General features: G+C 36.8%; 1 protein-coding gene across 9 annotated transcripts in view; it reads left to right on the top strand.

Moving 5' to 3' along the window:
- KLHL32 (kelch like family member 32) overlaps positions 1-25278 on the top strand; it is a 261906-nt gene that overhangs the window by 214807 nt on the left and 21821 nt on the right. For 8 of the 9 annotated variants that reach the window (XM_046006175.1, XM_046006177.1, XM_046006174.1 and 5 more), the window contains 3 exons: positions 4780-4838; positions 7853-8045; positions 9741-9835. In XM_046006175.1, the coding sequence (XP_045862131.1) occupies positions 4780-4838; positions 7853-8045; positions 9741-9835 (347 nt within the window). Of the gene's footprint in view, positions 1-4779; positions 4839-7852; positions 8046-9740; positions 9836-25278 lie in introns of those variants that run through there. The other variant, XR_006818394.1, reaches the window with a different exon arrangement.

The following is a 25278-nucleotide window of genomic DNA, read 5'->3' as shown; positions in this document are numbered from 1 at the left end:
GAGTGTCTTCCCGGAGAGCATGGACACGTTTGGTTCTTTGCATCCCGCTCCGTCCTTGTAAGGGTCTTAGTGCTGTGTTACGTACACAGGCTTCTGTTGATGTCAATACATCAACAGATGTATTTTCTGTCCTCGGGAAAAAAAAAAATAGCAGAGCCACCAGACTTGACCTACCCTGACCAATGTAGATCGAGAGCTGTTTTCCTAAACACTATTATGTAGACCTTGTCAGCCTTGACCAGTCATTGCTTTTAAGCACAGTGAGTTTGGGAGTCAGTGAACTCCAGTAGTGGAGACAGAAGTCACTTGCTTGGCAGTCACCTGTCATCCTTTCTCCCATATGCAGTCATCCATTTGTCACCACGCTTTGTGAAAAGCTGAACAGGGAAGCTTAAGAAAAATGCTTTGCTCTCGTCTCGATGATAGAACGCATTTCTCATCGCTGGTAGCATGGTGGTAACTTTTCATTCCTTCTGGCAGTTTTTAAAGACTTATTTGACTTTGGGGGAACCTGCAGCATATCTTAAAGCCACAGTTCAAAAGTATAAGACAGGGAGAAAAAAAAAAAAGTATAAGACAGGGTTGTTCATTTTCAATTTTGGCTGAAAAGTCTTAACTTCTACCGTGGTACTTCAAAGTTCTGGAAAACTTGGCTTTAAAAATGGATGCTGATACGAGATGGCATACTTAATGACAAATGTATCTATAGAAAGCTGTTAAGATGCAGATTATCCCCCCCCCTGGGGTGGGGGAGGGAGATCAAAACTGCCAATCTGTAAAATGAACTCGATCGAGGGAGGCATAGACTCTATCTTTGCAAGTGCTCTGATTGCAGGGGACAGTATAGCAGCATGTGGCATCATAACCCAGAGCAGGCAAATCAGCTTGATGACTTTCAAAGCCAGGAATACTGCTGCAGGCAAGGGTACTCCAGTCTAGGAGAAATTAAAACATATAGAGACTGTTATTAATTCCATATCTATTTTTGTATAGTCAAATCTGTATGCAAATCCTTAGCATCTCATTTCCGCAGATTAATCTAAAAGTGAAGAGTGTTATGTGAAGAGAATGTAATGATAAAGCTTGGCAAATAACACTGCAAAAGAAACGTGGGCCGCAAACTTGGATGCTTTAAAATTTATTTTTTTGTGCTGAGAACAAAAGGTTTTTATTTATATGATCGTTTGTAAATTATTTCAAAGGGGGAAACCAATAGAAGCAATTTCGAAGGTTTTCCCTTGCAGTCCTGACTTGGTAAAAGTTACAGTGCTAGGTTTTTTAGGCACCTCCTGTGGTTTAACATTCCAGAAGTAATCAACCAAAAAACTAACTAGGATTTTTATTTTTCCTTCCACCTAGTAACCTAGTATCTCATTTCTAAACATTGTCATGGGAGTGAAAATTTGTATGTAAGGGTAAGAAATCTAATTACTGCCTGCAGATTTGGGAGGGGGGGAGGAAACTATTATGAATGCATCTGTAGAAGAGAGCAAATAATAATTCTGAAGAGCATGAAGATAAATTGTATGCCCTGCCTAGGAAAGAGGATGTAAGAGCTATATTTGAATCCATTGGTTGTACATTTAATCTATAATGGGCAGAGTCTGATACATATAGTGGTGTAAATATTTTCAAATAGTGTTATAAACAGATAGTTTACTGCAGTAGATATTAATTCTGTCCCATATTTCTAAAACAAGGAGAGAAACTGTCAAAGTTTTGAAGTAATGGGTGGGAGCTTTACCTTCTGCTCTCTCTCATTTGGAGAAATGATTATAGGCAAGCTGGACATTCATCTGGTGCTTATGGCCCAGATCAAAAGCACTTGGCAATCATTTTAACCCTGAAGACTTGTGTGGTCTCAATAGATTTGATTATTCTTGTGTAGTTATGCTGAGAAAGAATGATTGGACATTCAATTTTTAATCAGATAAAAGAAAAGGAAGGTTGGGAGGAAAAAGCAAACATACCTCTGTGTTTATTTGGACATACATTTTGACTCTATGTAGGCATTTCAACCTCAGCTTGCTTAAGTGTATTTTCTTTTCCTTTTATTTTATTTTAAAATGGGACATTCAATAGGAAATGCAGAGAAGACTTTCTTTGAGGGCAGGAAGCTCATTTCTCTCTGTTCTTTGTGGATTTACTCTGCAGATAAAGCTTTCATTGATCTTAAAAGTAGTTGCAGGCTTCAGAGAGAATATAAAAAAAAAAAGCCCTCCAGTTAATAAAAGCCATAGTCAATTATATGAAAGAAATAATCTCCTTATTGTGATTGCACGAGAGAATAATGATTGGCCTGGACAGGTTCCCTTCCCTTTATGTAACCATTGGTATTGATTGATTATTCGGCTCAGTTTAGGACTGTGCACAAATCCTCTGGATTCTCGTTGACGTGATTCCTGGCCACCGGAGTTGATGGTGGTGACCGATCCAAAGTACTGGAACTGTCAAAGCAAAAATTATATGGGACAAAGTTAAGCAGATAAGGAAGACTTGGTTCAAGACTATTGCAATAGGGGAGGGAGACCAGAAAGCAGTTCGAAATGAACTCTGCGAAGAAGAGGCAGGAGGGTTTTCAAACACTGAGCTTTTCTCATCGAGAAAAGTACTGAAGGAATTTTGGGGTAAAGGTTGATCAGTGTGATGTATTGCGCACATTCAGTTACCCCTGATTTTGTAATTGTTTTCCTCTGTGATTAGACCATGTGTATTTGCTGATTGGCACCCAGCAAAGTGAGTCTCCTGCCCTCCTCCAGAGGACTGGGAGATAGAGAGATTATCTTCCATGATGATTATGTTTCAGTGGGATGGTTCCTGGGGCTTTGAGGAAGTTATTCCCAGGTTGTAAAACTTGCATAAAGCTTCTTAAATGATTTCTGTCTCAAGGAGGCAGAGAAAGAATTTACAGATTTTTCTAAAGTAAGTGCAAGAAAAGAGATGTCAGGGGCCAAGAAGACAGAGAGAGGGGTATCTAAAGTTTAGTCAAACTGAGAAAAACGTTACAGCTGTTTTGGTCATTATTGTAACAGTACATACTTTTTGAATTCAAACAATTTCAACAGGAAACACCTTTGGTCTGACTCAGTTTTAGATATTCATTGTAAAATTGGCTGCTTCTTTGTGATACTTACTAAAATGTTACTCATTTTTTAAAATTTTTTGTTTTTTAATTTAATTTTATTTTTTCAATGTTCCAAGATTCATTGTTTCTGCACCACACCCAGTGCTCCATGCAATACGTGCCCTCCTTAATACCCACCACCAGGCTCACCTATCCCCCCTCCCCCCTCCCCTCCAAAACCCTCAGTTTGTTTCTCAGAGTCCACAGTCGCTCATATTTCGTCTCCCCCTCTGATTTCCCCTAATTCACTTTTCCTTTCCTTCTCCTAATGTCCTCCATGTTATTCCTTATGATCCACAAGTAAGTGAAACCATATGATAATTGACTTTCTCTGCTTGACTTATTTCACTCAGCATAGTCTCTTCCAGTCCCGTCCATGTTGGTACAAAAGTTGGGTATTCATCCTTTCTGATGGAGGTGTAATACTCCATTGTATATACAGACCAATAAATGTTACTCATTTTAAACAAGCTTCTAGAACTATGTATTAGGCACTATTTCTTAAGAGATTTTGAGGGAGGTAGGTTTGCTCTCAAATTCTTGTTTATTTTATTACCTAACATTTACTATTTCCTAGTGTTCGTTTCTTGTAGTGCTATTTTATGTTTTTTAGTTCTCCCATTTGATGGTAAAAATGAAAGGAGATCAGTAATTTCTGGGTTTTACAGGGCTCAGTGTACACCACAAATGTGAAACTAAGTATGAGGACAGATAGGAAAACTTCGTTAGAAATGTAATGATTTTTTAGTGGTTCTTGATTACGCAGAAGGTCTTGAGACTTTGGATCTAAGCAATTGTCAGGAGGCTTTGGAAGAGTTGATAACACGGAATACACGCAGTGTTGTCGGATATGGTCACCCTTTGTCTCATGTGGCTTATCAGGCCCTTGAAATGTGGCTAATCTGGATTGAGATGGGCTGTGTCAAACAGACATTGGATTTTGAAGACCATATGAAAAAAAGAATATAAAATATCTCCAGAATTTTTCTATTAACTTCGCATAGAAATGATAATATTTGGGCTATGTTGAGTTAAATAAAATCTATATTGAGTTTACTTTCACTGTTTCTTCTTAGTGTTTCATGTGGCTACTGGAAAATTTAAAATTGCATATGTGACTCACAGTGGGGGCTCTTGTTATATTCTTTTGGACAGCTCTGGCTCTAGATTTCTTTTGATAAGTCATTTCTTTTCTTAGATATGGTTCCTCTAAAGAGGTATCAAGATATAACTGTATTGGCGTACAGAAGGTTAGAGCTGTAAAAATTGCCAGTTTAGCTAAGTACAGGAATTTCCCGTATAATTCTGTCGTGGGCATAAATTGTGTGGAGATTTGTCTATGTGTGATGTTCATTCCCACTCCCTGCCATTCTTTGCCCCTCATTCTGGCCATGCAGAGCAGCTTGCCAGAACTGGGGCCTCTTGGTAATCTCAGCATACTTGTTGCTTGCTCTCAACTGGATTGCTTCTGAAATGTTTCTTGAAAATGAAACTGCTTCAACAATAAGCTTCTTAATTATGTCATGGGTTCACCACGAGGGTATACAAACAGATCCTCAGCAGTAGCTAATTTTCCTTTAATTGTATCTCATTCTTATGTTGGAATATCTTATTTCGTATTCATGAAAGCTCTAACACATGTTAATCCATTACAGGTGGGGTAACTAACACAGCACAGTATCAGAACAGACTAATGGTGTATGAACCTAACCAGGTAAGAATCATATAAGAAAAACTCATTACCTCAATTAAAATGAATTTTAGAAGATTTCCACAGTAATTAGTAGTTGAAATGCCAAGTCTGTACATACACATGCATCTTAAACTTGTGTAGAGAAAAGCAAGCATCTGGATAAACTGCCTTTTGGTTGCCTTTTTTTCCCCCCCACAAAATTTCAGCTCCTTTAGTTTTATGGGATACACAATGCTTAACTCTTTCAGAGTTTTGCATAATGTAGAAAAAAGGGGTGGTAGGCTAATGAGTTAAATGCCCTTTATTGCCATTGTCTCAAGTGGCTATTCATATTCAGAGGGATCCAAAGAAAGGATTTTGATTGACCTGTTGTATGTCCTTTCAGAAGGCATCTCATTCCAAGAGGGGAACATGCTTATTGTTACATTACTCCCAAATAAAATAATAACTTTTATTTAACTCAGTGTAGGCAGAATGTCTTTGAGGCAGGTCTGAAGAAGAAGTATCTGAAAAGTGTGAGGATGTTTCTCATCTAATAGCTAGTGCCTGAACTGGAAGCATTCTGATGGTGTCTGTGCCTTCTTCTGCCCACTTGCCATCCACACACAATGAGTTTTTTGTCGCCCAAAGAAGAACAATTTTTATTCTCTTTTCCTTCTACCAAAATGTCTGTGGCCTTGGCACATGTTTTCAGGACTTCACCGTTTCTATGATTTTGGTAATGTAAATATTTTTCATGATTATGACAGTCTTCCAAAATGATTTGATCTGGGGATTTAATATTCATCAGCTGGAGATAATGGAACATGAAACAACAGGTTGGCTTTGGCAACCTGGGTCAGAATCCGCCATGAAATGTGTGTCCTGATGACCTCAGTCGATCTGGTGTCTTTTTATTTCAACCTTATTTGATGCTGAATTTAACAAAGGTGTTTCTCTCTTTGCAAGTGTGTTTCCTGATGTCATTAGATGCTATAGATTTCAAAGACCACATGACCATGGGCCAGGTGTCTCAAGAGGGATCATTAATTTGCAGTTGCTTGAGTTCGGTGCACACGTGGTTAAAGAGGAAGAAGGTGTTAACATTTCTCGAATGAGTTCTGTTTCGTGTTTGTACACACATGCTCTTTTTAAAAATTCTGCTGGCATATTGTTTACGGTGGGTACTGGCAAACATCACATCTGCTTGCATCTTGCTCAGAATCTCAATAACTCTATCATTCAGCCCTGGTGCTTATTTCTCTTCTAGGTCTTTGTGGAGAGTCGATAATGCTTGCCATCTGCCACAGAGCACATCGCTACCTGCCAACAGGCAGGCTGGGGTGACCTCTGCTTCCCCACTACTGATTAGTATTCACACGCTAGCTTATTAGGAGTGACCCCACCAGGCCTCTCTGTTTCTTTGCCTTTGCAGTGCTTGGCGGCTCACCTGGCAGGCACAGCAGTGAAGGAAGCTAAAGATATAATCAGGGGATGCAGGCAGGCTTTACAAACCAGATGGCGTCCACAGTCCCGTGGCAGGGGACCGGACTGCTAATGCAAACGCTGATTCCTAATACCAGAATGGGTTGCCTCCTAGAAAGCACCTAAGGAAGGCACCATCAGAGTTTTGAGTTAAATCCACTCATGTGAAATGTATCAAAGATATTTCTTCACAGAATATCTGAAAGAAAGGTGTGGCTATCTTATTAAAGAAGACTTTTGATTGGAAAGAGATTCTTATGACACGTGTAAAAAGGGGGAGCAGATAAATGCAAGCCTTTCAAACTGTACAAACCACTCTTTTTTTCAGTCTATCTTTAAAAGAGAAATTAGAAATGAGCTAGGAGATAGGCCTTTAGTAAATGGACTTCAGTGAATATTTTCTTATTCTTTTACAGCTTTGTGAACTGGTGAAACACTATGTATTAAAAACATCCCATGTTCTTTCTATCGAAATCCAAATTTTTCTTGGCAAAAACGAATCTGGGTTCCTCCTGTAGGTTAGTGTTTATGTACAAAGGAAATGGTTAGATTTACTTACCTGTCCATTGCTTAGTTAAGTCTTAAAAATTAAAGTTGTATTTGATTTTCATCTAATTTTGCATTTTAAATTAGATTTTTGAAAGAAGCCATATTGAAGAGGAGTTGAGCATTGTCTTTCTCATTAGTGAGAGTGACCTACAACCAAACAGTGGAGGTTTCACCATTCCTGAAGTTGTTTAAAATTTGGCCTTCTGCCAAAACAAACGTATGCCTAGAGATAACTTTTCCCAGTTTGGTAGACAATGTGATTATAAATATGTTAAAAGGGACTATTACAAAGGCATCATGAGACTTCGATGTGAAACCAGATCTTTGCTCTTCTATTGATCTTGGGAGGTTAATTTTGGAAAGAATAGCAGAATCACCCTAGCTCTAGCTTATGTAGAGGCCTTGGGTAACCAGTGATTACTATCACAGTAATTTTTTAAAGTGTGTGTTTATTGGACATTATGTGGCACTCTTCTAAATGTTTTATATTAACTAATTTAATCGTCACAACAAGCTTGTCAAGTACAGTATGACTCTCCCCACTTTACAGATGAGGAAATAGACTCATAGAGGTTAAGTACTTTGCTCAAGGTCACACAAAGGTTATAAACTCAGGCATTCGGGATCCAGAGCCTGTTTTCTTAAATCATTACACCTAGCCACGTGCTTTCACTCAAGCAATTTGCAGGAGTAAGTTCTCTCAATTGGGTGAGGGAACCATCATGAAAATTTCTACATTCTCATCTGCTCCCCTTATAAAATGCAAATACCCTATAAAGTGCAATCCAAATAAGAGGAAATGCCTTTGTACGTTGCAAAATACAGCTGGAATATATGGTTCTTCTGTAATTGTTTTCAGGCAAGAAGCCTGTACCTTTCAAAATATGTAAGCAACATTCCAGTAGAATGGAATAGACAAAGCAGAGTCCCAGCTCCTAAAGAAGCCCTGCTGTTTTCTGCTGCGGACTTCTGCTGTTAACAGAGTCCACCTGAACTTCTTTCTTTCTTTCTTTTTTTCTCAGAATAAATGGATAAGCCGCAGCCCTATGCTGCAGAGAAGGGTCTACCATTCCATGGCTGCTGTTCAGAGAAAGCTTTATGTTCTTGGAGGCAATGACTTGGACTACAACAACGACCGGATCCTTGTGCGGCATATAGATTCCTACGACATAGACACTGACCAGTGGACACGTTGTAATTTCAACCTGTTGACTGGCAAGTACCTTTGACTAAGTAAATCCGGAAAAGCAGAGATTCAAGGAATTGCCACTCTTGTTTTCTTACACGTCTTCAGTGCCTTCCTATCTTCAGTGCACGATGGCAGAACGACTTGTGTTTATTAACCAGAAAGATTTGTCTCTTGACATTATTTGTCTTACAAAATGTGACGCAGTCAAGTGGCTGAGCTAGTTTCTCAGGGTCTCTGTTACCTTCGTGCATCTTCTCACTTGGCTGAGAGAGGTCTGTCAAGTCCTTTCTTGTCAAAAAATATACACGTAGGAACTTTGAGACGATTAGGAGGAACGGGGGAATTAATAACTTTACAGAAGCAACGTATCTCTTTTCTTTTCACTTTTAGTCCTCTTTCATTTATTTTGAGGTCAGGCATCTGGTCTTCATTGTTTGTTACTGTCAGGTACGATTTCTGGCTGTATTCTCCTAACAACTAAATCTTAGAGCAGTTCTGTGCATAGGGGTTTGGTGGTGTTTCCGACCACATAGAAGTTCAAGCATTACCCAGGGCAACACTAGGTATGGACCCTCCTGATCCCAAAAGGGAATAAAAGGAAAACAATGAGCAATGTTTCTTTACAGAATTGAAAACTTTCTCTCTCTTGTCAGCGTACGTTGTAAACATGCACAGGTGACCAGGTCCCTTCCAGGCTGCTCCACTAAATAGGAAATTCACAAACTCAACATGGTGGGCTGGACTAGCTCCTGAGGACATCTTCGTATGCTGAGTGGGGCACTCCACCCCTCGCAGCTGCTGGGGAGGCAACAGCAAAGAGCAGGCCCAGTGTGAGGGGTTAGATGCTTTGTGCGGAGCTCCTGTTTTTGTGAAAATGATCTTTAAGGCCCACCTACAAGTACTTAACCCTCTCCGAGTTTCTGTAGTGGCACCTTAGTCCCTCCGTCCCTGAATCTGCGATTCTCTCCGCTGTAGGATCCGGCTTATTTATTACCACAGTCAATCCGGTGTCAGCCCATCAATAAAAAGAGACTCTCTTACTCTCTGATGGCCTCCAGGAAAGAATAGGTGGTAGTGAGTTATTCCGTCTTCTTTTTTTAAATGGGGGAGGAAGCTTTCATTATTCTGGCGTGTCAGTATCTAGAGACTACCCGGGCTGGTCCCAGATCGGGAACTTTAATATAGTCTTAAAACGGTTGTGTATGTAAAGAAAGGGAGGCTGGTAACTTTATCAATCTTTTCTGTCATTTGCCTTCATTTGGGGGACACTTGGGGCCTGGCTGCTTTATTGACTTGGGGTTGCAGCTGTTACTTTACAAATGTAAGCGCTTGCTTTAAAAGCATTTATGGAGGTGTTTTGCATTTTGAAAATATACCTTGTTTCCACAGGCTGTAGGTAATTGGCATAAAATGGAGCGTAGAACTCTTACTTTGTTATTGCTTATTATTGCTGTATTTAATGCTGTATTTACCCACTTTGCTGGCGAATAAGTGTTTTGGCTTCGTTCTGACCTGACACAGATTCATTCTCTGTGAACGAGCGGTTAATTCTTCCCTCTGAGTACTGGGAGGTGGTGATTAGTTGCCACAGAAATCCTGTGGAGCATACAAGTGTGCCTGCCACAGGGGGAACTTGTATCCTTCAGTGGCAAAAGGGTTAATTAAGACATGCAAGGAAATGGATTTATTTTTTTCTTTTTATTCAATTCTCTTTACTTTAGGCCAAAATGAATCTGGAGTTGCTGTCCATAATGAGAGAATATATTTAGTTGGTGGATATTCGATTTGGACAAATGAGCCTCTGGCTTGTATCCAGGTGAGTGGTTGAAGTTCCTTTTGAAGTTTGTTCAAGCGGTTCAGTGCGGTCACTTTTTGCAGTGCGGCTACTGAAGGAAGAGCTGTGTACATGTAGGAAGACGTTTGAATTCCCTTTGTGCAGCGAGTTTAGACACTCAACGTCATCCTGCTTCCTAAAAATGACACCTAAGAACTGATGGAGCCCTAGTGAAAATAAAGATGGGGGTGAGCTTTGAAAATCTTTATGATTAAAAAATAAAATAAAAATAAAAAAATAAAATATATATGATAACATCCTGGAAATGGGGGAAGTGAGATAACTTTCTCTTTCTCATAAACCAAAAAAAAAAAAAAAAAAAAAAAATCTAGAAAGATTTAGCAGTCGTACTGTCACGCTCCCAAAACTTTACAAACGCCTCCTTCCCATTCAGTTGCTTTATTTTCTGTACCGCGATTTGTTCATTCCCGTAAATCCCACCTACGAAGGTGTTCTTCCTTCCTGGCAGAAGTTGGGAGCAGTAGGGGTTTATGATTAGTCTGATGGAGAGAGCCTGTGCCCCCAGACAACAGCCCTGGCACAGCAGCCTGTGAGGAGCATAGGTGAGGCAGGGTGCCAGCTGGGCTTTTCAGAACAGTGATAGCTTTTGTTGATACACATATTCAAGGTCTTATTATTTTATTTTTTACAATTGTTACCATAGTTGTTCCTCTGTTTTACGGGCTCTCTGATAATGTGTTGACATATATTAGGTCTGATTTATCTCTTGATCTCCAGAAAAATCTATCCTTAAAATTACCATTATTATCTAACCTCACCTTTAGGGGAAGATTTTTTTAACCACTGCTTCATTATCTTTAATAGTCACAGGACTATTCAAGATTTTAATTTTTTCTTCAGTCACACTCATAAGGTATATATATTTTCTCAAGAAACTTTTCCATGTTGTCCCAGTTTTCAGAATTGTTGGCATAGGGCACCCGGGTGGTTCAGTTGGTTAAGCGACGGCCTTTGGCTCAGGTCATGATTCTGGGGTTCTGGGATCAAGTCCCACACTGGGCTCCCCTGCTCTGTGGGGAGCCTGCTTCTCCCTCTCCCCCTGATTATGCACTCTCTCTCTCTGTCAAATAAAATCTAAAAAAAAAAAAAAATTGCTACCATATAGTTGTTTTGTTACCACTTAGTTATATCCCCCATTATTTTCATAATATTGATTTTTTTTTCTTTTCTTCTCTTGATTTCTCTTGCCAGAGGTTTGTCTGGGTATTTAAAATACTTCTCTTAACTAGATCTAAATCTGCAAGGATAGGCTAAGTATGAACAACATAATAAACAAGCTGGCCCTAATGGATGTGAGTTCTGGATTCAGTAGGATAGAGTGGGTTTTTGTTTTCAGTTTATTGAGATATTATTAACATTTAATATTGTATTATTAATTCAAGGTATACAGAAAATGTTATCTATGTATATATTGCTAAATGATCACCAAAGTACGTTTAGTTGACATCCATAACCCCACATAGTTACAGAAGTTTTTTCTGTTTGTGATGAGAACTTTTAAAATCTATTCTCCTAGCAACTTCCAAATATTTAATACAGTATGGGTAACTGTAGTCACTGTGCTGTACATTACATCCCTAGGATTTATTTTTCTTATAAGTGGAAGTTTGTATCTTCTTTTTTATTGAATTATATGTGAAATACAAGACAACAGTAGCTTCCGGTATATAGCATAGTGATTCAACAAGTCTATACATTGTGCTGTGCTCACCACGGTGCTAACTACCATGTGTCACCATACAACGTTATTACACTATCATTGACTGTATTCCCTATGCTGTACCTTTTATCCCCGTGACTTATGCAGTCCATAACTTGAAGACTGTATGTCCCATTTCCCTTCACCCATCTTGCACATTCCACGCATCCACCTTCCCTCTGGAAACCATCAATTTGTTCTTTGTATTTGTAAGTCTCTTTCTGCTTTATTTGTTTTGTTTTGTTTAGATTCTACATATAAGTGAAATCATATGGTATATGTCTTTCTCTGACTTATTTCACTTAGCATAATATTCTCTAGGTCCATCCATAATGTCACAAATGGCAAGATCTCATTTTTTTATGACGAATATTCCATTATATATACACACACACACACACACACACACACACATATGATGATTAGGGATGTTGAGCATTTTTTCATGTGTCTATTGGCCATATATACATCTTTTTTGGAAAAATGTCTGTTCAGGTTCTTCACCCACTCATTTTTTTAATCAAATTTTTTGCTGTTTTTTGATGTTGAGTTGTGTAAGTTCTTTACATATTTTGCATATTAAGTCCTATCAGATATATCATTGGCAAATATCTTTCTCCATTCACTGGGTTGCGTTTCCATTTTGTTGATGGTTTCCTTCACTGTGCTAAAGCTCTTTATTTTGGTGTAGTTGCAATAGTTTATTTTTGCTTGTTTCCCTTGCTTGAGAACACATATCTAAAAAAAAAAAAAAAGTTGCTAAGGCCAGTGTCTAAAGAGATTACTGCTTATGTTTTCTTTTTCTTTTTTTTAAATTAACATGTAGTGTATTGTTCTGCCTATGTTTTCTTTTAGGAGTTTATGGCTTTAGGTCACACATTTACGTCTTTAGTGCATTTTGAATTTATTTTTTTGTGTGTGAGGTAAGTGGCCCAGGTTCATTCTTTTGCATGTAGCTGTCTAGTTTTCCCAACACAATTTATTGAAGAGACTGTCTTTTCTGCATTGTATGTTCTTGTCTCCTTTGTCATAGATTAATTGATCTTGTGAGTGTGAGTTTATTTCTGGATTTTCTATCCTTTTGCATTGATCCATGTATCTATTTTTGTGCCACTACCTGCTGTTTTGACTACTGTAGCTTTATAGTATATCTTGAAATTTAGGATTGTGATACTTCCAGTTTTGTTCTTCTTTTGTAAAATTGCTTTTGCTGTTAAAGGTCTTCTGTGGGGTTCCATACAAATTTTAGTATTCTTGGTCTACTTCTGTGATTAATGCTGTTGGTTTTTGATAGGATTGCATTGACTCTATATATGCTTTGGGCAATATAGACATTTTAATGATCTCAATTATTCCAATCCATTAACATGATGTATCTTTCCATTTGTTTATGTTACTGTCATTCTTCTTTATTAGCGTTTTATAGTTTTCAGAGTACAGGTCTTGTATCTTTCTGGTTAAGTTTATTTCTAGGTATTTTATTCCTTTTTGTTTAATTATTAATGGAATTGTCTGCTTAATTTCTGTTCTGCTACTTTATTATTGGTATATAGAAATGAAAAAAAATTTTGTATATTAATTTTGTATTCTGCGACCCTACTGAATTCATTGATCACTTTTAATAGTTTTTTGGTAGAGTCTTTAGAGTTTTCTATGTATGGTATCAATCATGTCATCTGCAAATAGAGACAGCTTAAATTCTTCCTTACCAACTTGGATGTCTTTTATTTCTTTTCTAATTGCTGTGTCTAGGGCTTCGATTCTTATGTTGAATAGAAGTGACAAGAGTAGACATCCTTGTTTTGATTCTGATAAAGAGGAAAAGTTCTCAGTTTTTCCACACTGAGATTGATATGAACTGTGGGTTTGTAATATATGGCTTTTATTATGTTGAGGTATGTTCTCTCTAAATTCACTTTGTTGAGAGTTTTTATCATGAAAGGATGTTAAATTTTGTCAAATGCTTGTTCTGCATCTATTGAGATGATCATATGATTTTTAATCCTTCATCTTGTTAATGGGGTGTATCATGATGATTGATTTGCAAATACTGAATCATCCATGCATCCCCAGAATAAATCCCTCTTGATTATGATAAATCTTTTTTTATTGTATTATTGAATTCGTTTTGCTAATCTTTTAGTAAGAATTTTTTTTTTTTTTAAGATTTGCTTATTTGAGAGAAAAAGAGGAAAAGGAGGTGTGAGTGGGGCAGAGGGAGAGGGAGAGAGAGAATCTCCAGCAGACTCCCCACTGAGTGCAGAGCCCAACAGGGGGCTCAATCCCATGACCCTGAGATTGTGACCTGAGCTGAAACCAAGAGTTGCGTGCTCAACCAGCTGAGCCACCCAGGCACTCCATCTTTTGTTGAAAGTATCATGGATATTGGCCTGTAGTTTTCTTTCTTTGTAGTGTCTTTGTCTGGTTTTGGTATCAGGATAATGCTGGCCTTCTAGAATATTTTTGGTAGTTTTCCTTCCTCTTCTACTTTTAAGAATAGTTTGAAGAGATTAGTGAATAATGATTCTTTAAATGTTTGGTAGAAGTCACTTGTAAACTCATATGCTCTTTTACTACTTTTGTGTTTTAACCTTCATTTAGCTTTATTAATGATTACCCTACTGCCTTTACTGTATACCTATTACTTTTTTTATCTCTCATAGTTTTATTCTAATTACAGCCTCTTCCACTTAAAGAAGTCCTTTTAATGTTTCTTATAAGGGTGGTTTGGTGGTGATGAACTCTTAACTTTTGTTTGTCTGGGAAACTATCTCATCTCAATTTTGAATGATAACCTTGTCAGGTAGATATTCTTGGTTTTAGTTTTTTTTTTCTTTTCAGTACTTTGAATATATCATGTCACTCTCTTACTGCCTACAAAGTTTCTGCTGAAAAGTCAACTGATAGACTTCTAATATTTTCCTTTTACATAAATAGTTGCTTCTCCCTACCTGTTTTGAAAATTCCCTGTTTATTTTTAATCTTGGTATTTTAATTATTATGTATCCTGGTGCTGACATCTTTGGGTTCATCTCGTTTTTTGTGTTGCCTGGGCTTGAATATGTTTCCTTCTTCAGGTTAAAGAAGTATTCAACTATTGTGTGTTTTTAAAGTTATTTATTTATTGACGATTTTATTTACTTATTTGACAGAGAGAGAGCAGTCACAAGTAGGCAGAGAGGCAGGCAGGAGGGGGAGGGAAGCAGGCTCCCTGCTGAGCAGAGAGCCCGATGTGGGGCTAGATCCCAAGACCCTGAGATCACGACCCAAGCTGAAGGCAGAGGCTTAACCCACTGAGCCACCCAGGCGCCCCTTGTGTCTTTTAAAAAAGATTCCTGCCCCCTTTCTATTCTCTTCTTCTTTGGGATCCCTGTAAGGCGAATATTTGTTCATTTGAAAGTGTCTCCAAGATCTCTTAACTATCCTCACTTTTTGAAATTCTTTTTTCTTTCTGCTACTCATCTTGAGTGCTTCCCACTAACCTGTCTACCAGAATACTGATCTATTGTGCATCTACTAATCTACTGTTGATTTCCTTTAGTATATACTTCATTTCAGTTATTCTTCAATTCTGATTGGTTCTTTTTTATATTTTCTCTTTATTGAAGTTATTACTGAGTTTAACCATTCTTCTTTCCAGTCCAGGGAGCATTTTTTATTATCATTATTTTGAACTCCGTATCAGGTAGATTGGCTATCTCTATTCTATATAGTTATTTTTCTGAAGTTTGTTTTTTTTTTTTTTTTAAAGATTTTATTTATTTATTTGACAGACAGAGATCACAAGTAGGCAGAGAGGCAGGCAGAGAGAGAGGAAGGGAAGCAGGCTCCCTGCCAAGCAGAGAGCCCGACGTGGGGCTCGATCCCAGGACTCTGGGATCATGACCGGAGCCGAAGGCAGAGGCTTTAACCCACTGAGCCACCCAGGCGCCCCATTTTTCTGAAGTTTTGTCTTATTATTTGATTTGGAGCATATTCTTCTGGCTCCTTATTTTTATTGATTTTCTGTATTTGTTTTTATGAGCTTTCTAAACTTGAAGGAATGGTCTTGTGTATGCTTGTGCTCTGTGTAGACTATGTGTGCCTGGTAATTTTAGCTAGCTGGATGGAGCTGCAGCTGGTGGGGCTGGGTGTTCCAGGACCTTCTATGCTGGGGTTGTCTTGTTGACACGGTCTGAGCTGAGATGGGCCTGGGTCAGGGCATTCCTGGGACTCTCTGCAGAGGGAGGCATGGCTCAAGCTGAAGTGTGAGCACGCTGGGGAGTCTGAATGCTCTCCTCACAGAGAATGTTTTGACAGTATAGCTGAAGCTGAAGGGGATGAAAGTGGGGGTGTCCCAGAGTGCTCCACACAGGGGTGCATTTGTAGGGTGCCTGGAGCCAAGGCAGATGCAGTTGGTGACCTGGAGAAGCTGGAGCCTAGGTAAGGCGTGTGGGATATCCTGGCAGGTCATCTGGAAGTGGTTTGGGCCTAGTGTTCTGCAGTGATCTGCCCCTGTGTCACCTTGGTGAGGCGGTTAGAGCTGTAATGAGTGCTTACTAAGGATTTCTTAGTATGTGCTGCACTAGGGCTGCCTTGGTCAGACAGCTGGGGCTGGTGTGGGCTAGGGGCCCTGGGCTCACTGAGGCAGTATGTCCGCTAGAGGTCCCAGACACTGCTTCTGACCACTCTATCAGATGAGATCATACAGTACTTATCTTTTCCTGACTTTTTTCACTTACCATAATGCTGTCATGGTCCCAGATTACCTTCTTTTTTATGGACAGATATTATTCCGTTGTATGTGTGTGTGCACACATGTGTGTATGATCACATTTTCTTTATCTATTCATTCATTGATAGACACTTAGGTAGTTTCTATGTTTCTGTGTCTTGGCTGTTATAAATAATGCTGTAGTGAACATGGGGACACAGATATCTTTTCAAGACAATGGTTTCATTTCCTTTAGATATATACCTAGAAGCGGAATTCTGGATCATATGGTAGTTTTATTTTTAGTTTTTTGAGGAAACCTCCATACTGTTTTCTATAGTGGCTGTACCAATTTATATTTCTCCCAGTGTTGTATTAGGGTTTCCTTTTCTCTATATCCTTACCAAAACTTATTTCTTGTCTTTTGAATGACAGCTATTCTAACAGGTGTGAGGCAATATCTTATTGTGGCTTTGATTACTGTTTCCCTGATGATCAGTGACGTTGAACACCTGTTCATGTGCCTGCTGGTCATTTTTATGTCTCTGGAAAAATGTCTCTTCAGAAACTCTGCTTTTTTTTAAGCAGACTTTTCCCCCCTGTGAGTTATAGGAGTTCTTTATAGTGTTTATTATGGATATTAATCTTTATAGTGTTTGTAGTGGATATTAATCCCTTATCAGATATATGCTATTCAAATATATTCTCCTATTTGGTAGTTTGTCTTTTCATTCTGATGACAGTTTCCTTTGATGTGTAGAAAAATTTTAGTTTCATGTAGTCCTACTTATTTATTTTTTCTTTTATTGCCTTTGCTTTTGATGTTAAATCCAAAAAATCATTGCCAAGATCAATGACAAGGAGTTTACCCCTGTTTTCTTCTAAGACTTCTGTGGTTTCATATCTTATGTTCAGTCTTTCATCCATTTTGAGTTGATTTTTTGTGTATGGTGGAAGATAAATGTCCAGTTTCATCATTTTGCATGTGGTTGTCCAGTTTTTCCAACACTTTTTATTGAACAGACTGTTCTTTCTCTCATTTGTTTATTCTTGGCTCTCTTGTCATAAATTAATTGACCATATATGTGTGGCTTTACTTCTGGGCTCTCTCTTCGGGTCCATTGATCTATGTATCTATTTCTATACTTCCTACCATGCTTTTTTAGTATATTTGAAATCAGAAAGTGTGATGTCTCAAACTTAGTTCTACTTTCTCAAGATTGCTTTGAAAATCTGGGTTCATACAAAAAAATAACTCAAATACAAATTTGAGGTCTTTTTCTTTTTCTGTGAAAAATGTCACCGGAATTATGATAGGGATTACATTGCTTTCAGTAGTATGGACATTTTAATAATATGAATTTTCCCAATCAATGAGCAAAGAATACCTTCATATTTATTTGTGCCTTCTTCAGTTCTTTCACCAATGTCTGATAGTTTCCAGTGTATAGATCTTTCTCCTCCTTGGTTCAGTTTATTCTTAGGCATTTTAATCTTTTTGCTACAATGATAAATGGGATTGTGTTCTTAATTTCTCTTTCTGATAGTTTGCTGTTCATGTATAGAAATGCAATTGATTTTTGTATATTTATTTTGTATCTTATATCCTTACTGAATTTATTAGCTCTCACAGTTTTTTGGTGGAGTCAGAGTTTTCTACATATAATATCATGTCATCTGCAAATGAAGACAGTTTTAGGTCTCCCTTTTTGATTCGGATGTTTTTTATTTCCTGTGTAATTGCTTTGGTTAGGATTTACAGTATAATGTTGAATAAAAGTGGCAAGAGTGGGAGTACTTGTCAAGTTCCTAATCTTAAAGGAAAAGCTTTTAGCTCTTCACTGTTAATTATGATGTTAGATGTGGTCTTGTTTTATATGGCTTTTATTATGTTGAGGTATGTTCTGCATATGCCCAGTTTTTTAAGAGTTTTTGTCAGGAATGAATGTTGAATTTTGTCAAATGTGTTTTTGGCATCTAATAGATTATCATTTGATTTTTATCCTCATTTTGTTAATGTGGTGTATCACATTAGTTGAATTGGATGTGTTGAACCATCCTTGTGTTGCTGGATATCAATCCCACTTGAACATAATATATAACACTTTTAATGTATTGTTGAATGCAGTGTGCTAATATTTTCTTGAGGATTTTTGCATCTATATTCATTAGGGATATTGGACTGTAATTTTCTCTAGTGTGCTTGTGTGGTTTTGGCATTAGGGTAATGCTGGCCTTGTAAAACAAGTGTGGGAATGTTCCCTTTTATTTTTTAGGAGCAGTTAAGGATTGGTATTAATTCTCTTTTAAATATTTGGTGGAATTTGCCAGTGAAGTATCTAATCCTGGATATTTCTTTGTTGATTTTTGATTACCTCTCTTTATTAGTTCACTTATTATTCATTATTCATTTATTATTCATTCTCTTTATTAGTAAGTGCCTATTTCTTCATGATTTAGTCATGTTGGGTTGTATCTTTCTAGGAATCCATTTATTCTATGTTGTTGAATTTATTGGTGTATAATTTTAATAATAGTTTTTTATGCTTCTTTGTATGGTATCATCTGTAATGCTTCCTCTTTTATCTCTAATTATCCCTTCTCTTTGTTCCTCGATAAGTCTAGCCACAGATTTGTCTATTTTATCTTTTCAAAAAAAGCAGCTCTTAGTTTTACTGACCTTTGCTATTTTTAGTCCTTATTTTATTTATTTCCATCCTAATCTTCTGTTCTTCCACCCCCCCCCCTTTTTTTTTTACTAACTTTGGACTTACTTTGTTCTTCTTTTTTTAGATCTTTGGCCTATAAGGTTAGATTTCTTTTTTCTTAATTTAGGTATTTATTACTATGAGCTACCCTCTTAGAACTGCTTTACCTACATCCCATAAATTTTAGAATGCTTTGTTTCTGTTTTTATTTGTCTTATGACAGTTTCTGATTTTCTTTGACCCACTGGTTTTTTAGTAGTATGTTGTTTAATCAAATATTTGAATTTTCCAGTTTTTCTTCTTGTAATTTCTAGTTTCATACCATTGTGGTTGGAAAAGATGCTTCATATGATTTCAACCTTCTTAAATTTGTTAAGATTTGTTTTGTGTTATACTATGTGATCTGTCCTGGAGAATGTTCCACATTATAATTTTATTAAGTATACATGGAAAATTTATAAAAACCAATCAGGTACTAAAATTAAGAAAGCATATTTCAAATATTAAGCATTACATAAACCATAATCTGTAACTATAATACAGTTAAGGTAAAACTTAACAAAAAGTTAAATAAATCCCTATATATTTGGAAATAATTAAACATATTGCTATATAATATATGGGGGCCAAAGAAGACATCATGATGGAAGTTTAAAAAATAGCCACAATAGAGTGATAATGAAAATACATAGCAAAGTTTATGGGCTAGATATAGCTCAATAAGTTAGAAAATGAACCAAAAAATAACCTCAAAGTAGAAGGAGAGAGACAATAAGAAATGAGAGGAAACTATTGAACTAGGAGACAGTAATACAATAGAAAAAATATTAAAGCCACACGTTAGTTCTTTTAAAAAGCATGAAATTTTTTAAAGTGTTTGAGTTAATTGAAGGGTGTCTTGTACTACAAATTGGACTCCCCCCCACCTTTTTTTTTTTTTTTTGGATAACAAACAGTTTTCTCTTTTTTTTTTTTTTTTAAGATTTTATTTATTTGACAGAGAGAAATCACAACTAGGCAGAGAGAGAGGAGGAAGCAGGCTCCCCGCGGAGCAGAGAGCCCGATGCGGGGCTCCATCCCAGGACCCTGGGATCATGACCTGAGCCAAAGGCAGAGGCTTTAACCCACTGAGCCACCCAGGTGCCCCACAAACAGTTTTCTCTTAAGGAGTGTGTCTGATCTTCTATCTAAGCATTAATTAATCAATCTTCACTGCCTTTAGGATTTCTTTTTTACTTTTCAGAATTGTAAAAAATTCAACTGGGCAACAAGTAGTGCTCTGTAATGCTGGAACCCTGGTTTTTAAGTCGCTTTGGGACCCTTCATTTGACAACATGCACAATGGAAACAAGTTTGGCTTTATTACAAAGCCACACATTTTAAATATATGTATGGAACTATTTCTACTAATATAAATATTAAAATAGCTCAGGAAATAGTAATCAAGTTAAAATGATAACTGGTCATATACAGTAATCAATGTCTCATGACTTTGGAGTGTTCCCAAATAAATCGTTCTTCATAAGATGAGGAGGGTTTGTGTGTATATTTTAAACCATGGAACATACCCTAGAGTTGTCTCAGGATGAAGGTGATTCTGAAAGAGGCAATTTGTAAATATTTTGGTCAAGAACTGTATTAGTGGAATAAATTTTACCTATAAGATTGGACAATATTCTAAATACTGATTTTATCAAAGTATTTTAACTCTAGTATAATTAACATACAGTTTTATATTAGTTTCAGGTTTACCATATAGTGATTCACCAATTCTATTCATTGCTCAGTGCTCATCATGATAAGTGTATTGTCAATCCCCTTCACATATTTCACCCATCCCCCTACCCACTTTGCCTCTGGTAATAATCAGTTCTCTAAGTCGAGAGTCTGTTTTTTCGGTTTGTCTTTTTTTTCTTTGTTGGTTTGTTTTGTTTCTTAAATTCTATATATGATTGAAATCATATGGTATTTTTCTCTGACTTATTTCACTCGTCATTATACTCTCTAGATCCATTGATGTTGCAAATGGCAAGATTTCATTCTTTTTTGTGGCTGAGTAATAGGCCATTCTGTATATATACAACATCTACTTTATCCATCTAAGAGTGGGCATTTATGCTGTTCTCATAATTTGGCTATTGTAAATAAGGCTGCAGTAAACACAGGTGCATATATCTTTTTAAATTGGTGTTTTTGTATTCTTTGTGTAAATACCCAGTAGTGGAATTACAGGATCATATGGTAATTCTCTTAATTTTTTTGAGGAATTTCCATACGATTTTCCACAGTGGCTGCATAGGTTTGCATTTCACTAACTATGCACAGAGTACTTTTTCTTCCATTCTCACAAAAATTGTTGTTTTTTGTGTTTTTTATTTTAGGCATTCTGACAGGTGTGAGGTCATAGCTCACTGTGGTTTTGATTTGCATTTCCCTGATTATGAGTAATGTTGAATGTCTTTTCATGTCTGTTGGTCTTCTGTGTGTCATCTTTGGAGAAATGTCTGTTCATGAGGTGCCTGGGTGGCTCAAGACCCATGTCAGGGCTGTTCTCAGTGAGGAGTCTGCTTGAGGTTTCTCTTCCTCTCCTTCTTTCCCTCCCTCTGCTTGGGCATATTCTTTCTCCCTCTCTAAAATAAGTAAATAAATATTTAAAGAACAAAGAAATGTCTGTTCATTTCTTCTACCATTTTTTAATTGGATAATTTGGGGGAAGTATTAAGTTGTAGAAGTTCTTTATATATATTGGATACTAAAGTATTATAAACTATGCCATTTGCAAATATCTTCTCCCATTCAGTGTATTGTCTTTTAATTTTGTCAGTTGTTTGCTTTGCTGTGCAGAAACTTTTCATTTTGATATAGTCCTAATAGTTTATTTTTGTTTTTGTTTCCCTTACATTAGGAGACCGATCTAGTAAAATGTTGCTATGGCTGATGTCAGAGAAATTACTGCCTGTTCCTCTCTTCTAGGATTTGGATGGTTTCGTGTCTCACATTTAGATCTTTAATCCATTTTGAGGTTTTTTTTTGGTGTGTGTGTATGGTATAAGAAAGTGGTCCAGTTTCATTCTTTTGCACATAGCTGTCCTGTTTTCCCAATACCATTTGTTGGAGAGACTGTCATTTTCCTGTTGCATATTCTTGCCAATTTTGTCAAAGATTAAATGACCATATAATTTTAGGTTTATTCCCAGGGTCTATATTCTGTCCATTGATCTATGTGTCTGTTTTTGTGCCAATACCATATTGTTTTGATTACTACAGCTTTATAGTATATCTTGAAATATGAGATTGTAATACATCCAGTTTTAATTCTTATTTTCAAGATTTTTCTTGGCTGTTTGTGGTATTTTGTAGTTCCATACAAATGTTAGGATTATTTGTTCTAGTTTTATGAAAAATGCTATTGGAATTTTGATAGGGATTACATTGAATCTGTAGATTGCTTTGGGTACTATGGACATTTGTTCTCCCATTCCATGAGCATGGAATATCTTTCTATTTGTGTCCTCTTCAATTTCCATCACCAATGTTTTATAGTTTTCCATGGACCAGTCTTTCACTCTGTGGTTAAGTTTATTCTTAGGTATTCTATTATTTTGGGTGTAGTTATAAATGGGACTGTGAATATTGTGCCACTCTTGCATCCCAGGAATAAATATCACTTGATTGTGGTGATTGATATTTTTAATATATTGTTGGATTTTTGCTAATATTTTATTGAGGATTTTTACATCTATGTTCATCAGAGATATTCACCAGCAATTCTCTTTTTTTATAGTGTCTTTATCTGGCATGGTATCAAAGTAATGCTGGTCTCATAGAAAGAATTTGGAACTTTCCTTCCTCTTCTAGTTTTTGGAATAGTTTGAGAAGAATAGTGTTAATTCTTAAATGTTTCGTAGAATTGACCTGTGAAGCCGTCTGGCCCTGGAATTTTGTTTTGTTGGAAGTTTGTTGATTACTGATTCAATTTAATTGTAATCGGTTTAAATTTTTTATTTCTTCCAGATTCAGTTTTGGGAGGTTATATGTATCTAGGAATTTATCCATTTCTTCTAGGTTCTCCAGCTTGTTAGCATATAATTTTTCATAATATTCTCTTATAATCCTTTGTATTTTTGTGATATTGGTTTAATTTCTCCTTTTTAATTTCTGATTTTGTTTGAGTCCTCTCTCTTTTTCTCTCTTTTAGCATTCTGGTTAAAGTTTTATCAATTTTATTGATCATTACAGAGAACTAACTTCTGGTTTCATTGTTTGTTTGTTTTTTAGTGTCTATTTCATTTATTTCTACTCTAATCTTTATTATTTCCTTCCTTGTACTGGTTTTGAGTTTTGGTTTTTCTTCTTTTTCTAGCTCCTTTAGGTGTAAGGTTAGATTGTTTATTTGAGATTTTTCTTACTTCTTGAGGTAGGCCTGTATTGCTGCTATAAACTTCCTTCTTAGCACAGCATTTTGGACCATTTTGTTAGCATTTTCATTTGTTTCCATGTATTTATTTTTTTAAATAAGCTCTGTACCCAGTGTGGGGCTTAAACTCATGACCCCGCGACGAAGAGTTGCATGCTTTCCTGACTAAACCAACCATACATCCTTCCATGTATGTTTTTGATTTCTTTTGTCCCTTTTTTTAAAAAAAATTCTGCTTGTCCCATTCATTGTTTAGTAACATGTTATTTAACCTCCATGTATTTATGTACCTTCCAGATTTTTTTCTTGTGGTTGATTTCTAGTAATACAGTGTTCTAGTCAAAAAATGCATAGTATGATTTCAATCTTCTGAATTTGTTGAGACTTACTTTGTGGCTTAGCATGTGATCTGTTCTGTGAATGCTCCATGTACACTTGAAAAGAATATGTATTCTGTTGTTTTAGGATGGAATGTTTTGAATGTGTCCAATGTGTCATTCAAAGCCACTGTTTCCTTATTGATTTTCTGTTTGGATGATCTGTAGATTGGCATATGTGGGGTTTTAAAGTTCCATATTATTACTGTATTATTGTCAATTACTTCCTTTATGTTTGTTATTAGCTGCTTTAGGAATTTGGGTGCATCAATATTTATAATTGCTATAAATTCTGTTGCCTTTATGATTCTGTGAGGTCATTCTTCATCTCTTGTTACAAAGTTTGTTTTCAAGTTTATTTTGCCTGACATAAGTATTGCTACTCTGATTTTCTTTTCACTTTCATTTGCATGATGCTTTTCTATCCCTTCACTTTAGTCTGCATGTGTCTTCAGGTATGAAATGAGTCCCTTGCAGGGTTTTTTTGTTTTGTTTTGTTTTGTGTTTTTTATTTGACAGAAATCACAACTAGGCAGAGAGGCAGGCAGAGAGAGAGGAGGAAGCAGGCTCCCCACAGAGCAGAGAGCCCCATGCGGGGCTCGATCCCAGGACCCTGGGATCATGACCTGAGCTGAAGGCAGAGGCTTTAACCCACTGAGCCACCCAGGCGCCCCCCCCCCCTTTTTTTTAATCCTCTTCATCACCTTTGTCTTTTGATTGGAGATTTTAGTCCATTCACATTCAAAGTAATAATTTACAGGTATGTACTTTTGCCATTTTGTTATTTATTTTATTATTGTTTTTGTAGTTCTTCTCTGTTCCTTTCCTTTGCTTTCTTCTTTCATGGTTTGTTGGCTTTCTTTAGTGATATACTTGGATTCCTTTCTCTTTATGTTTTTACATATCTGTTACTGGTTTTTGATTTCTGGTTACCATTATGTTCATATATAACATGCATATAGTGGTCTATATTAATCTGATGGTCACTGAAGTTTGAACCCACTTTAAAAACACAAAGTTTTTACTTCTCTCTCCCCTACATTTTAGGTACCTGGTGTCCTACTTCACGTCCTCCTTTTTTTTTTTTAATTTAAAGATTTTATTTATTTATTTGACAGACAGAGATCACAAGTAGGCAGAGAGAGAGAGGAGGAAGCCAACTTCCTGCGGAGCAGAGAGCCCGATGTGGGGCTTGATCCCAGGACTCTGGGATCATGACCTGAGCTGAAGGCAGAGGCTTTAACCCACTGAGCCACCCAGGCGTCCCCACATCCTTTTACTTTGTGAATCCCTTGACTGATTCTTATATAATTAATTTTACTTCTTTTGTGTTTCTTACTTTTTACTCTTGCTTATGGTCTTTCCTTGCTACTCATACAGCTCCTTTTAACATTCTTTTTTTTCCTCTTTTTATTTTTTAAAATATTTTATTTATTTATATGACAGAGAGAGATCACAAGCAGGTAGAGAGAGCAGGAAGAGGCTCCCCGCCAAGCAGAGAGCCCAATGC

This window comes from Meles meles, chromosome 5 (assembly GCF_922984935.1).
Source record: "Meles meles chromosome 5, mMelMel3.1 paternal haplotype, whole genome shotgun sequence".
Classification (NCBI taxonomy): Eukaryota; Metazoa; Chordata; class Mammalia; order Carnivora; family Mustelidae; genus Meles; species Meles meles.
This window is presented reverse-complemented; position numbering and strand designations above follow the sequence as displayed.